This window comes from Chlorocebus sabaeus, chromosome 10 (assembly GCF_047675955.1).
Source record: "Chlorocebus sabaeus isolate Y175 chromosome 10, mChlSab1.0.hap1, whole genome shotgun sequence".
Classification (NCBI taxonomy): domain Eukaryota; kingdom Metazoa; phylum Chordata; class Mammalia; order Primates; family Cercopithecidae; genus Chlorocebus; species Chlorocebus sabaeus.
The window spans coordinates 86,611,250-86,625,497 of NC_132913.1; the positions used below are offsets into that span (position 1 = coordinate 86,611,250).

The 14,248-nt window shown below is 38.5% G+C and overlaps 1 protein-coding gene across 2 annotated transcripts in view; it reads right to left on the reverse strand.

The window, feature by feature from the left end:
* SATB2 (SATB homeobox 2) overlaps positions 1 to 14,248 on the reverse strand; it is a 186,954-nt gene that overhangs the window by 157,511 nt on the left and 15,195 nt on the right. For both annotated transcript variants that reach the window (XM_007965764.3, XM_073019896.1), the window contains one exon: positions 4,731 to 4,907. In XM_007965764.3, coding sequence (XP_007963955.2) covers positions 4,731 to 4,907 — 177 coding nt within the window. The remainder of the gene's footprint in view (positions 1 to 4,730; positions 4,908 to 14,248) is intronic.

Genomic DNA, 14,248 nt, shown 5'->3' on the forward strand with positions numbered 1-14,248 from the left:
GCCTCAGTTTCCTCTTCTGTGAAATGGGAAATGTATAACTTACTTCAAAAGTCTGTTATAAGAATTAAATGAGTCAGTACATTTAAATCTCTTAGAACAGTACCCAACATATAGTAACTGCTTAATTGTTACCATGCATTATATTAAAGCTCTAAGAATTGCCTGGGCATCGTGGCTCACACCTTTAATCCCAACACTTTGGGAGGCTGAAGCAGGAGAATCACCTAAGGCAACATAAGGATACTTTCTCTCTACAAAAAATAAAGTAAAAATTAGGCTGGGCATGGTGGCAGGGCCACCCAGCTACTCAGGAGGCTGAGGCAGGAAGATTGTTTGAGCCCAAAAGTTTAAGGCTGCAGTGAACCATGATTGTGCCACTGCACTGCAGCCTGGGATATACATCAAGACCCTGTCTCAAAAAGTAAAAAACCAACTCTAAGAAATCCATTGGTTTATACATCACAGGGGCTCATTAATGATTTATTGATTCTTTTTTTAAACTTCCACTGAAAAAATAGAAATGCATCTGTATCGTGTATAAATTTTCACATTTATGGATAAATTAGGGATAAAGTGAACAGCTTATCAAAATTGGGGAATAAGATAGACATAATTATCTTCCCATTTATTCAATTAATTCATGAAAGAAGTAAAATTTGATATTTACTTTTCTTATTAGAAAAAGAAGAAAATCCCACATAATCCCATCACCTACTCTGTTGATTATTTTAATACATTGCCTTTGTCTTTCTTCCATGCATATATGTGGAATTTTATATCATTGAGAATGTACTTGGCACCCTGCTTGATTCACATAACATTTATTAAAGACACTTTTTCTGTGTTTTAGAAACATCATTTAAAATGACTGCATGAATGTAATTACTCCAATATAAATAAGAAACAGTGACAATTAATATACCCCTTCTTAAACATATAATTTTGACCTTAAAAAAATCCATTCAGAAAGGATTTTTGCTGCTTTATTTGTTAAGCATATTTGTTTTAAAATAAAATTGTCGTCTGGGCACAGTGGCTCATGCCTATAATCCCATTTTGGGAGGCCGAGGTGGGCGGATCATCTGAGGTCAGGAGTTCAAGACCAGCCTGGCCAACATGGTGAAACCCCATCTTTACTAAAAATACAAAAATTAGCCAGGCGTGGTGGCGGGCACCTGTAATCCCAGCTATTTGGGAGCCTGAGGCAGGAGAATCGCTTGAAACCAGCAGGCAGAGGTTGCAGTGAGCCAAGACTGCACCCCTGCACTCCAGCCTGGGTGACAGAGTGAGACTCCATCTCAAAATAAATAAATTAATTTAATTAATCAACAGTTAATTTTAAAACGTATTTTAAAATTAACAGAAAGTAGGGGAGAGATAAAATGCCCACTTACAAATAAATCAAACAAGCACAGTGAGGCATCACCTTGCCATCACGGCTGCCTCCCAAAGCCCACCATTCACACTGCCAACGTGAATGAATAGCTACTCAACCAGGGGGCTCCAGAACTCTCTGGACAGTGTGGGGAGCTCCATGGCTACTGCCAAAAGCCTTATGGGGAAGAACTGAAAGGATGAAAAGGAAAGAAGAAAGAATAATAAAGGAAGTGGTGAGTTTTAAGTTGGGAGAGTGGGGCAGTTCCCAGAGTAGCAGCAGTACCCTGGATTAACATGCCTCTTCCAAAAAACTTTTAATGCAGAGACATGTACTCACGGCCCATCATACATATAGTATAAAGTGCGCTTGCCATTCATTAGACCTTAGTCCAGCTATTCTGGTACAAGCAAAGGGCCTGCCAGTTTTCGGCTTTCTACATATGCAAAACAGCAAGTCTGATGAATCCTGCATTTCATATCCTTGAGAATCAGAGTTAACAGTATGTGCATTGGGAAATGGAGGTTATGGGTCAGCTAGAAACACAGTTACCATGGTTTATAATAGTATCATTCTACATTATTCTCTCTTAGGTCCTAATATCTAGCCTTCAAATAAAGGTTATTTTAACACAGGGAAAGAAATCCCTAAACCCCATTTTAGTAGAATTTCTATCATTCTTTAAAAGCAAATATTCTTTCTTACTAAAAATTCAACTCACCTGGAGGGAATACTCTCTGAGAAAAAGAAAATGACTATCCTATGTTTACAAGATCATGGACCTGCTGCCCTGTCATTGGGACTTGAGGACCATTCCAAATAATGACATTGCTAATGTATTTCCTCCTTTACAGGCAATCTGAAATATTCTTCCAATTCAATTACCGAAACTCTTTTCCGGTCACATCAAAATGAAAAATTGTATTTCAAGAGTCTTGATTTTTAAAATGGCTAAAGCAACCCACTATCTTTGCAGTTTAGTTCTGCCCAACCTTTCCAGCATATGAAAAAGAGATTCAAGAACACTGCCGTTTCTTTGCTTTAAATGGATTTGCCAGGAAGTCCCGCAAGTCCTCATCTTAGAGGAATTACATAAACATGAAACAAACAACAAAGCCAAACAAAAATGAACAAAAAACTGCCCCCATAAAACCTCATGCCTTCAGTCATCAAAAGTCATATTTTGCTCTACTTCCTTTTCTATCTTTCTTACACGCTGCTGTTTGTCCAGCATATGAATTACCTGTCTTACCATGTATACTATTTGGTCTATAATAAACATGCAGCAAACAGCATACTTTTAATGATCTGAATAAAGACAATGATCTAATACATTTATTTCAAAGTAAACAATTCTAAGTTTTTTCCATTTCCCCAAAACACAGATCGGCAGCCTAATTTAAAATAAATTGATTTTTTTCCTTTGTGAGATTACAGTATAAGACCGAGTGATAAAATCTTTGCTTACCTATAAAGTGTATCTATACTCTAGCGTACCATAGGAATATTGATTCAACTTATAAATAGTATAATATTTAGCATTTTAGCCTTAATATTCAAAAACTTTGAGGAGGCAAATAATCACTTTTGACTTGTCCCCTGTTTAATAATCCTCCACGGTAGATGACATTTATCTGCTCATATATCTCACCTTGGTGAGTAGAATTCTTAGTCCAAATCCCTGAAAGGAATAGTGTGGCTCCCTAGTGCAAATTTCCTGAGAGCCCCTTCCCTCAGCATGTGCCAAGAATCAAATCTTGGCCACTTAGTGCTCTGTGTTCCACATGTGAGCTCTCGACGCGCTGAACGGCTGTGCTAACTGAGATGGATGGCCCTGTCAAACAGGAAGCTGGCACACCAGGGTGCAAGCAGTGGGATACAATGACCTTTACATTCAGAGAAAAATATCCCTAAAGTGGCATGAAAAGTTTGTGGGGGGAAGGGAAAGGAGATTCTTTTATTTCATTTAGGTACATAGCATGACATAAAAGCAATGGTGCCCAGTATGCAATTTGCTCAGGATCAAATCGTGAATCCCTCACACAAGAAGGAAAGTCGTCGGAAAAAAGGAAATGAATCATCCTTTATCAGGCTGCTTTGAAAGCACTGGACTCTACGATTCAGCTATTATCACTGCGCCCAGCCTGGCCAGCGCTCGGATTCAGACTGTGCTGGGATTCACAATAACTAGTAGGGTACTACCTGCCCTGGGAAAACATTCCTAATTTCAATCAGGTTGCTTTCTTGATTGAACTAAAGTATAACTTAAATGCTTAAAATATTTCCTAAAAAGCAATCATCTACTTACAGAACCAAATTCAAGAGCTTGGGAATTTAAATCCGTTGGTGACCACATCTGTAACTTTATATCAACGTTTAATCTCTCATAGTATCCTTATTGTTACAAATGAGGCTCTGACTGATAGTTCTTAGGAATGATATGAAGAGAAACTCATTTTAAAAAATAAAAAACATCCTTGGCATATTCACAAATGTTAACTAAAGATAGTAATCCAGGACACTAATATATAAACTAAGATCTGGAAGTTACGGATTTCTCTCCTTTGGTTATAACCACAATCATAAACAATATAATTCAATCATTTCAGCTGAAAAACAAGAACAATAAATTCCATCAGATCAATTTTTTTTTCCATTACTCAAGGTTTGGGGGGAATTTTTGTTATTTGTTTTGTCAATTCTTTGGCATGAAAGAACAATGGGCTATACTTCAAAATGAAACAACAGAAGCTCACAGTGGGCTCCCCAGTATTGTACAATACACACTGAAATAATGATGCAATTTTAATATTTAATTAAATAAATGAAAGGAATTGATCATAAAGACACTGCAATATTTTTTAACTGAATGGACCGCATCAAAATTACAAAAGTTTTCAAAGATACAAAAGGATAAGAGGCATCCATTTTTTTTGTTGTTTAATTAAAAGCTTATCGCAAAGTGCAGAAGCCACAGGCCCAAATCAATAAATAAATTTTGGAAAACTGAATGCTTTATAAGTCATGTATTGTAAGTTTGGATAACTCAGGAGTTAAATATCTCAGCACTGGCCCTAATTAGAGAAAATAACAGTGTTATGAATGCAAAAATCTATGATCAGTTTGAAATGCAAGTTGATTTTGTGGCTCCAGAAGTGCTGGTCAAATGCTTCCCAAAACAACAAGAAAACAAGAAACAAGTCCTTCTACAAGAAATATTCTACTGCTCACTAGGAAATGCTAAGTCTAACAATTATCCTTCAACCTTTGTTTGGAGAACTATTTCAGAAAACATATTCCTCCTCAAATTATGACACACAAGAGACTTGGGAGGAGAGGGGAGAGGCATTAATACCTTGGGCCTGAGCCGCAGAACTGTGAGAATACCCCAGGGCCAGGAGCGCAGTCTCCACCAGCTGGCTAAAAAGCACATCTTTCCGCACCAGGACAAACTCGGCGTGTTCTTCTCTGTTGTCATACTCAAGAGAGCCGTCCAACTGCTCCACGACACAAAAGACAGGAATCATCAAACCTGAAGGACAAAATTCAAGAGCAAAACACAAACATTAAAAAGCAAATCTCAGTCACTGCGAAGAGAAGGGAAGCGACAGTTATAAAAGTCACTCATCTGTGATCGACAGTGGTTTAGATTAAACAAGCCTCTCAGTCATATAGGCCTAATGGAAAGCTGTGGGTTTTCCCCCTCTATTATTACAGAATTGCCCGGGGCAGTGGCAGAAGCCCTTAGATTCCTGTCATTTTCACCAATCAGAGGTGTCCTGGTACATAGGTGAGATGAAGGTGACCGTACAGACACTCGAATCTTTAATGTCTATAGTTTTATCATTAACTTTTAGCACTAGTATTTTCAGATCAGATCTGCTCTTGTCTAGAAATATATTACATGTACAAGTAATATATTTTCTTGTCTAGATATATATTTCAGCTCCTTCCTACTAAGGAGGTATGTTTGATTCTAAGGCCTAAGCTGTTATGTGAATACAAGAAAGTCAATAGAAATTTAAAATAAGTCCCTCTTACGTGTTGTTGTTTTTTTAAATCCTAGTAAATAGGTTATTAACTAGCCTGAAAATAACATGACCATAAACGTCTTAATTTACATTTATGTCAAAATATACATCCAAATACAAAAGTTTGCCTATGTAAAATTATTTTATACATTAACATCAGTTACTGGAAAGGGAGTATCTCTTCTTGTGTTTTCAGAGAAAATAAGTAAACTACCCTAAAGAATAAAGCAAATTAGTCTAGTTGAAAATCTGTTGAAATCTGTTGTCACTGAAATATTTCTCTGCTTTGTATCAAAGTGTGAAAAGCTAAAAAATGTTTAATTCACCAAAGATTTTTTTAAACTGTTTTTTATTTTTAAAAAGTCATACAGGCACTTAAATCTAAACATAACCAAGGTAAAAGAAGATCAAAGTTTTACCAACGTACGAGTAATAAACATGGACCCTGCCTAATGTAATTCACACAAATTAGTATGTTACAGGTCTTCTTTTTATGCAAGAAAAATTAAAACTTATGAAGAATGGGTGAGCAGGCAGACAGGGGAGGTAGAAAGTTACATGGTCATGGTGAAGGTACTTCACAACAAAAAGAAGACCTCTGTGTGAAATGACTAGATGGGAGTATGGCCTGACACATAGAATGCACAGGAGTTTTCCAGAAACCCCTCCCTGTGGCTTCAACCCTAGAAGCCTCCTGACTCACTCTGATCTGGAAAGCCAAGGGTGGGAGCAGATACTCTGCAAACTACTGGGTTACAGATTGAGGTATTTGTTCTCAAGATAATACAATGGTGCAACTGGTTCCCATGTGCTAATTATTATTATTAAAGATAATAAGTATTAGGTGTAATTATTAAATATAATCCTTATTAACAATAATAATACTCATTAAGAATTGTTATCACTAAAGATCATGGTAATTATTATTAAGACTGCACAACAGTCTAACAAGTCAAACCATACCATACACAAGACAACTCAGTGTTCACTCCCGAGAACAAGAAAGCAGTATTACTGTCCATTGCAAATACACTCTCCATGGTGTAGATTTATTTAAAAATATACGATATGGGTGGAGCAGACTGATTTTTTAAACAAAGAAGATGATTTAGGATAGCTACACAATGCCTTGCAAGATGTATTTTTTAATTGTGACCATTACTGGTACATGAAATGCTTATTTATTTATCTCTACCAAGTTCATTCTCAAATATATATATAGGACATATAGTGAATAATATAAATTAGATATCCTCCAAATTATCTTTTTTTTTCTCTCTCTCTCTCGCTTTTGTTGCCCAGGCTGGTGTGCAATGGCGAGATCTCGGCTCACTGCAACCTCCACCTCTAGGGTTCAAACGATTTTCCTGCCCCAGCCTCCTGAGTAGCTGGGATTAGAGGTGCCCGCCACCACGCCTGGCTAATTTTTGTACCTTTAACAGAGATGAGGTTTCTCCATGTTGGCCAGGCTGGTCTCGAACTCCTAACCTCAGGTGATCCACCTGCCTTGGCCTCCCAAAGTGCTGGGATTACAGGCATGAGCCACCACACCTGGCCCCAAATTATCTTTGTAGTCATTCATATATCCAAAATTTATTCCCTGAACACCTACTACGTGCCAGGTATCACCACCAGTGGCTCCAGGGATACAAGTAAGAACAAGTCTGACATCCCTCCTGCCCTCAGTGTAGTTAAAGGAGTTGTAAAACCTTCCTAAGCAAGCATAATGGCATTTTATAGGACTAATTCATGAGAGGCCATACCAGCAAGGAATAGCCCTCATTTAGAGCTTTTACCTCTTACATGCTGGCATATAATCTTTGCCCAAGGAAGTAGGTAGATTTTTATTTCTAATGATTTAAGCATATGCACACATAAGGCCATATAGTCCATGGTGCCATAAGCTACTTCACCACTAATACCTGTGTGTACATAAGTTTCGATGCTGAAAATCCATGTGCAGTTCCTAATGTCAACATCTGAGTGTCACACATCTGGGAATCACAGATAAGATCTTTAAACGAATCCAATTGCTCCATAAGCTATCATGTCTCCATTACTTAGAAACTATAAATCTTTCTCAAGTCTATGGTCAACTGAAAAAACTTAAGATCCTTTTAAAAATAATATTAACTGTTCAGTTAGATATGAAATATAACATGAAAGCACAGGGATCTATAACATGTAGGGACTTAAGTTTTGTAACTGTCAATTACTGAAATAGTTCCTAAACATTTTGGTTCAGTGATTGAAGGAAGCAATTGTTAACTGACACAACAGTAATAACTTCTTACAAAAAGCACGCACCAATCCCCTACTGGCACCACCTATTAAAAACAAAACAAAACAAAACAAAAAAACCTTTGTGGTCATTTACAAAATAAAACAGTATTAACCAGGAATGTATGATAATAGGGTTTGTTCTGCAGCACATATACATGAGATACTGGAGAATATCATAAAAGGCTTATACTTAGAAAAATTTACCTTCTTACTAGAATTTGACCCATCTAAACAATTACGGTTTTTATAATGAAATGCAAGTTTTACAAAAGAAGAATAAAGGAGGAAAAATGGATGCAATTACTAGTAACAATAACAAGAGAAATAAAAAAATAGTAAAATAGTATAATTGAGGTCAAGTGTAGAAAGAAGAAAATGAAGGCATAGGTTTAAAAGTCCTTTAAAAACCGAAAATCCCTAAGGGAAGCACACTATGAAAGGATGAGTAAAAATACATGCCGAGAGAGAGAGAGAGATTTGTCCATCTTATTCACAACTCGTCCCAGGCAAAAAGAGGGAAAAAGAAAGAAAAAAAAAAGAGAGAGAGAAAAGTGACAATGAATAGAAAGACAGGGAGGTGCTTGAAAAGCACTTCACAAAATAAATTAAGAATGGGGAGAATTTAAAAGTTCCAATAAAAGAATAAAAATGTAAAACTGAAATCCATTTTCAACAAAATTTAGAAATGGTGAAGAAAAAAGAAAATCTTGCTCTAGCCCTATATCTTGAGCTTCCAACATTATTTTTCTTTTATTGTAGCACAGACCCATTTTCAGACGATCTAGTAGAGAACTTTGAACCTTCTGATCATAAGCCTTACTAAGCCTTTTACAATCACAGGAGGTAAGCAGGTAGTTTAATCTAGAGGACAGGCGCTCGGCCTCAGCCATTTGCTAAAAATTAAGAGTTGTTCTGGTAATTGGGATAAATGATGAATTCTGTCGTCAAAGAGGCAAAATAAGCCTGGTACCCTCTCTACACTAGAAAAATGCATTCTTCCAACTGTCATTAGTGATGATACTGAAACTGTCATTTTCATTCTGACATTATTTCTGAAGAAGTGTGTATAATTTATAAGGCGTTAACCATTGTTACTGTCACTGTTCACAGCAACAGCTGTGAGAATTGAGATATGTGCAAAAATGGTTAGATGTGGTGATGAACAGCAGTTGGTCAAGGTCAAGTCTTGGCACTGTCCCTCTTTACCTGTGTGTGACCTTGAGCAGTTCATCTGACCTCTCTGAAGCTCAAATTTCTCCTAGCCAAAACGCAAACAATATCTACATCGTAGATCTGTGGTGAAGATTAAACAATATTACATATTTAAGTTGTCTGACAGCTCTCAAACAATGGAATCTGTTTTCCTTTTTTCAAAATCAGTATTAATACCATTTTACAGAGGAAAAAAAGTTAACCAGTAATTTTTTTCAAGGTCTGTAATCAATGCTCATGATACTAACTAAAAGGCATTTCTTCAGAATAAAGATGATACTAATAATCATTGAATGGCCTATTATGCAAATGGCAACGGCTTAAAGTGTTTAACATGTCCCATGCAAAAAAGGTGAAAGTGCTTAAAAGCACAATAAAACTACCTGTCCATTATAGCAGCCTCTAACTTCATGTAGCAATTGAGTACTTGAAACATAGCTGGTCTCAAATTGAGATGTGCCATAAGTATAAAATACATACTAGATTTTAATGACTTAATAACAAAAAGAAATAAAAATAAACATAAATGATTTTTTAAAAGTAATTGCATGTAGAATATCTTGAATATACTGAGTTAAATAAAATATATTATTAAAATTAACTTCATCTGTTTAACTTTTAGTGTAGCTACTAGAAAATTTAAAATTATACATGTGGCTTATATTTGTATTAATATCAGAGAGCACTGTTCTAATGAATCTGCCCAATAACAATATATAACTTTTTCTCACACAGGATACATTTATCACAAACTGATACTAGGCCAATAGTGTGACTGTCATGAGCCCTTTGGCTGTCTTTCCTCTGTGTTCCAGATTTTAGGAGTCCTGAAGACAGAAGCACTCTTGGTTAAATTCCAAAATCCAATGTGTTACCTTATCTGCAATTGCAGGCTGCTGTTTTATTACTAACTATATTAATCCAACTTCTTTTATTAGGAAACAGCTCTTTCCCCCTTCCCTTCATTCTAAAGAACAAACTTCAGGAAATGTCACAACACTGGCTATGAAAGTGACCTGAGGAATGCATATTCTCGAAGACTCTGAACGTTTAACTCAACAATGAAAGACGAAAGATGGTGCAGCTGCAGCAAGGCGTCTAGGTGACAGGATTCAAGAGCCTTGTGCCAAAGTTGGGGCATGAAATAAACTCCTGCTTTGCACTGCACTTCCTAGATCATCATGTAGTCTAACATACACACCTTTATCTTCTCACATTTACCCTGTAACAGGGTTAGCATTATTTTCAGTTGATAAATTAGGAAACTGAAACTACGGGAGAAGTAACATGTCCTAAGAAACACAGTGAGGCAAGGGCAGAATAGTTCAGGTTATCCAGCTCTAAATCCTAAGCAGGCTGCTTTCCTAAGAGTTGAAAACAACACTCCAGAATCCACACCCATTGAAATCTAAGGGCTTGGCCTCTTAATAAAAAGGACCCTTTACCACTTGCTATGTCCAATGGGCGACCTGTGCTACTCGTAAGTGAATTCACCTTTTGCCTGCCTACCAGGTGTCTGGCACCATGCTAGGCATGGAGGGGGAATCAAAGACGGCTCCTGCCCTTCCATTATTCACAGACAAAGAAAGAAAGAAAGGCTCACATGAATGGTCACACTTTAGTGTAAATCGGCATCGTCTCCAGCCTCCTCCCTAGCCCCTTTGTCTCCTTGGTCCACCAGCACTCCTGAATGACAGGAGCCAGTTTGAGATGAGAGGAGGCCAGGCTTTCGCCTCCCCTCTTTCAAAGGACTCCTGAAGCCCATCTGTCTCTTGAAGGAAGGCAGGAGACAGGGCCCACTCCCTTCCCTGGGGCCTGCAGCATATCTAGTTCTATCACCTGAGAAGGTCCCAGGGCTAACTGGAGATTATAAAGATTGCTATCTTTTCTTTGTATAAAACTGAACCTGAAATACCAAAGAACAAGCTGTTCAAAATACTGAAACAAACTTTATCACATAAACTGAGTGAATAACAGTCTTCAAGAGGACAGAGAGAAAAAGTGAGGGATGGCTACTAATTTTTCTTATTGTAAATTTATCAGAAAATCAAAATAACGATTTACTTGTTCTATAACCTCATACTCTGATTTTCTCTCTCTCTCTCTCTCTCTCTCTCACTCACTGACCCAATCATATACATACATACTGAGTCACAGACAAGAAGAGAAGTCACTTGCCAACATTAACCTCTAGCCCCTTCTTTCCATCCTAAAATAATAAAGAGGCTGGGTGCAGTGGCTCACGCCTGTAATCCCAGCACTTTGGGAGGCCGAGGCGGGCAGATCACCTGAGGTCAGGAGTTCAAGACCAGTCTGACCAACATGGTGAGACCCTAGCCCGGCGTGGTGGCAGGCACCTATAATCCCAGCTACTTGGGAGGCTGAGGGCAGGAGAATGCCTTGAACCTAGGAGACAGAGGTTGCAGTGAGCCGAGACCATGCCACTGCACTCCAGCCTGGGCAACAGAAAGAGACTCTGCCTCAAATAATAATAATAATAATAAAGAAAAGCCTGAGCACCTAAAATTGCAACCGTAAACAGAAAGAACAGGGTGTTTCTCACCTCCCTGTTGGGGTCCCAGGAAAAATTTCAAAAAGGGATGCAATGCGGCCTTCCTAGTCTCCTCTTTGCGGCCCTGCTGTCCTCTACTGGGCGCCCAGCCTCCTGGGCTAAGGCAGCCGCAGGCTCTACATTCCACTCCAGCCTCCTACTCCCCCCAGGGGCTAATCTCAAAAATTCCAGAGATTAATAGATAAAAAGATGCTTGCTATACTGTTTGAATGGTTTAGTGTTCTCCTTAATCTCCTCAGCTAGATCTTCACTGTAAAACATATACTTTATTTCAAATAAACTTCTCATGGAAGAAATTTCAGGTAGTATAATAAGAAACAGTAGGAAAAAAAATTCACCAATTTTAAAGGAGAGGGAAGAGCAATCATTTGGATGCAAAGGGAGTCACCCACAGGTCCACAGGAGGACCAGAGGCCCTCTAGGCTCCCCCAACTGCTCCAGTTTTCAACGCTCCTCCCTGTCCTTTGCTTGTAAACTACACACTCCCTGAAACATTAATTCACTTGTTTTTCTAGTTGGCTTTTACTTAACTCTTATTGTAGAGGAAGCAGAAGCCAAGACAGAGGTGGGACAGCAGCAAGTTCTAAGTCGTTTACAGGTAGAGATCAGTCAATTTTCCAATTATGAGAAAGGCAAACTCTACATCATAATTACTTTTATTTTTTTGATGGAATTTCACTCTTATTGCCCAGGCTGGAGTGCAATGGCATGATCTCGGCTCACCGCAACCTCTACCTCAGGCTTAAGCGATTCTCCTGTCTCAGCCTCCCGAGTAGCTGGGATTACAGGCATGCGCCACCACACCCGGCTAATTTTGTATTTTTAGTAGATACAGGGTTTCTCCATGTTGGTCACACTGGTCTTGAACTCCTAACCTCAGATGATCCACCTTCCTTGGCCTCCCAAAGCGCTGGGATTATAGGTGTGACCCATCTTGCCCAGCCATCATAATTACTCTTAGGTACAAACTGAGCCAAACATACAATAACTCAATTTCATATTTACCCATGACCCAGGTGCAACTCAGGATTAGACCTCCAACTAAATAATAAATAATATTCAATAATATTGAATAAGAGTAAGAAATTGAGTAAGAGTTAAGAAATATTGAATACAAGTTAAGAAAAAACCAACTAGAAAAACAAGTGAATTTTTCAGAGAATGTGTAGTTTACAATATATTGAATATTTATTACTCAATTTTATTATTTATTATGAAATAATAAATATCTAATATTGATTTATTCAATAATAACTCATCTTGATGGCTTTCCCACTACTTGTGGGGGCAGTGGGGTTGAGAATGATATCAAGAAACAGCTTATTCTCAGAATTCTCTCTAGGAAAACCAGACACTACTTTGCAACCCCTGAAGCCAATCTTAACTTTGGACAATAAGAACAAAAATAGGCGGGGGTGAGGATGGGAGGGTGGACGCTAGTCCTCTCTCACTGACAACCCCAAAGGATCAAACTGAGCCTAAAATGGTAGGGAAGGGAAATGAGTTCTGGCCTTCCACATCTCTGATTCCAGGCCTGACTCCAGGCAAAGCAACCACAAGTCAACCCGAAGTCAGGTCCGAAAGCTGAAGGAGAAACTCCAGGTCTCTAAACATCCTTCTGTTATAGAAATTAAGTGGCAAGATCAAACTGGCCAGGCAGTTTGCAAAACAGTATTTCACAGGTACATAGGAGGCAATTTGCGGAAGCTTATCTAAACAAAAGAAGCCTGAGCCACACCTGGGAACTCTGCCACAGCAAGCCTGACCCACAGAACTAAATTCTCCGATGTCAGGAATGCCGAGGCTCTAGTGGGCGTAGAGGAAAGGCCCACCATTTTCATCCTCAAACAAGGACTAGACTTAGCTCCCTCAAGCCCCTCCCACCCGAGCCTGACCTATATAGTGGGCCCAAAATAAATGTTGGTTTAGTTTAACAAAATGGCAATTCCACTTAGATATTAATCACCACCATTAATAGGCAGTGTCTGCCTAGCTGTCAAACTTGTCCATATCACTCTGGCCCCATTGCACTGCACTCAGCATCAGCAGACAAGGAAAGCTTTCTAGGAAATGATTCACACAAGTGGATTCAGGAGCTTGCTCCATGTTGTCCAGGGGAAGTTGGCCAGATCACAGCACTGTGCATGACCACTATTGACAGAACCTGTCGGTGTATCACCACGGGCATGGCATGGATGGGTGTGCAACAAAGTGGCGTGCTGCACCGTGCTCTGTACACACCCTAGAGCCACGGGGGTCTTGTTGGTAGTCCTACCCATATCCTGCACTGAAAGTCTACAGTATCTTTTCTAAATTTAGTAACTACAGAAAGACAAAATGTTTAATAATCCTAGAATTTAAAAAAAAAAAAAAATGTAAGGACAAAAGAGCCGGGCACAGTGGCCAGAGCCTGTTAATCCCACCTACTTGGAAGGCTGAAGTGGGAGGATCACTTGAGCTTAGGAGTTCGAGGCTACAGTGAGCAATGATCTCACCACTGCACTCCAGCCAGAGTTACAGAGCCAGACCCATCTCTAAAATAAATAATTAAATAATTTTTAAAAAATAGAAAGGAAAAAAGTAGGATATACAAGTTTGAATATAACAGAAAAGTTCAAGTGTATGGCATATTGTTGAAGTATCCTTAGTTCAAGCCTAAATTCTTCAGGTTCTTTTCACAATAGGTGAAAAATACAAATATGCATAAGTCCTGAGACTCAACCACATGTTAAAAACGACTACCATAATTTATGAATGCCAGGGTTTCTGTCCTTC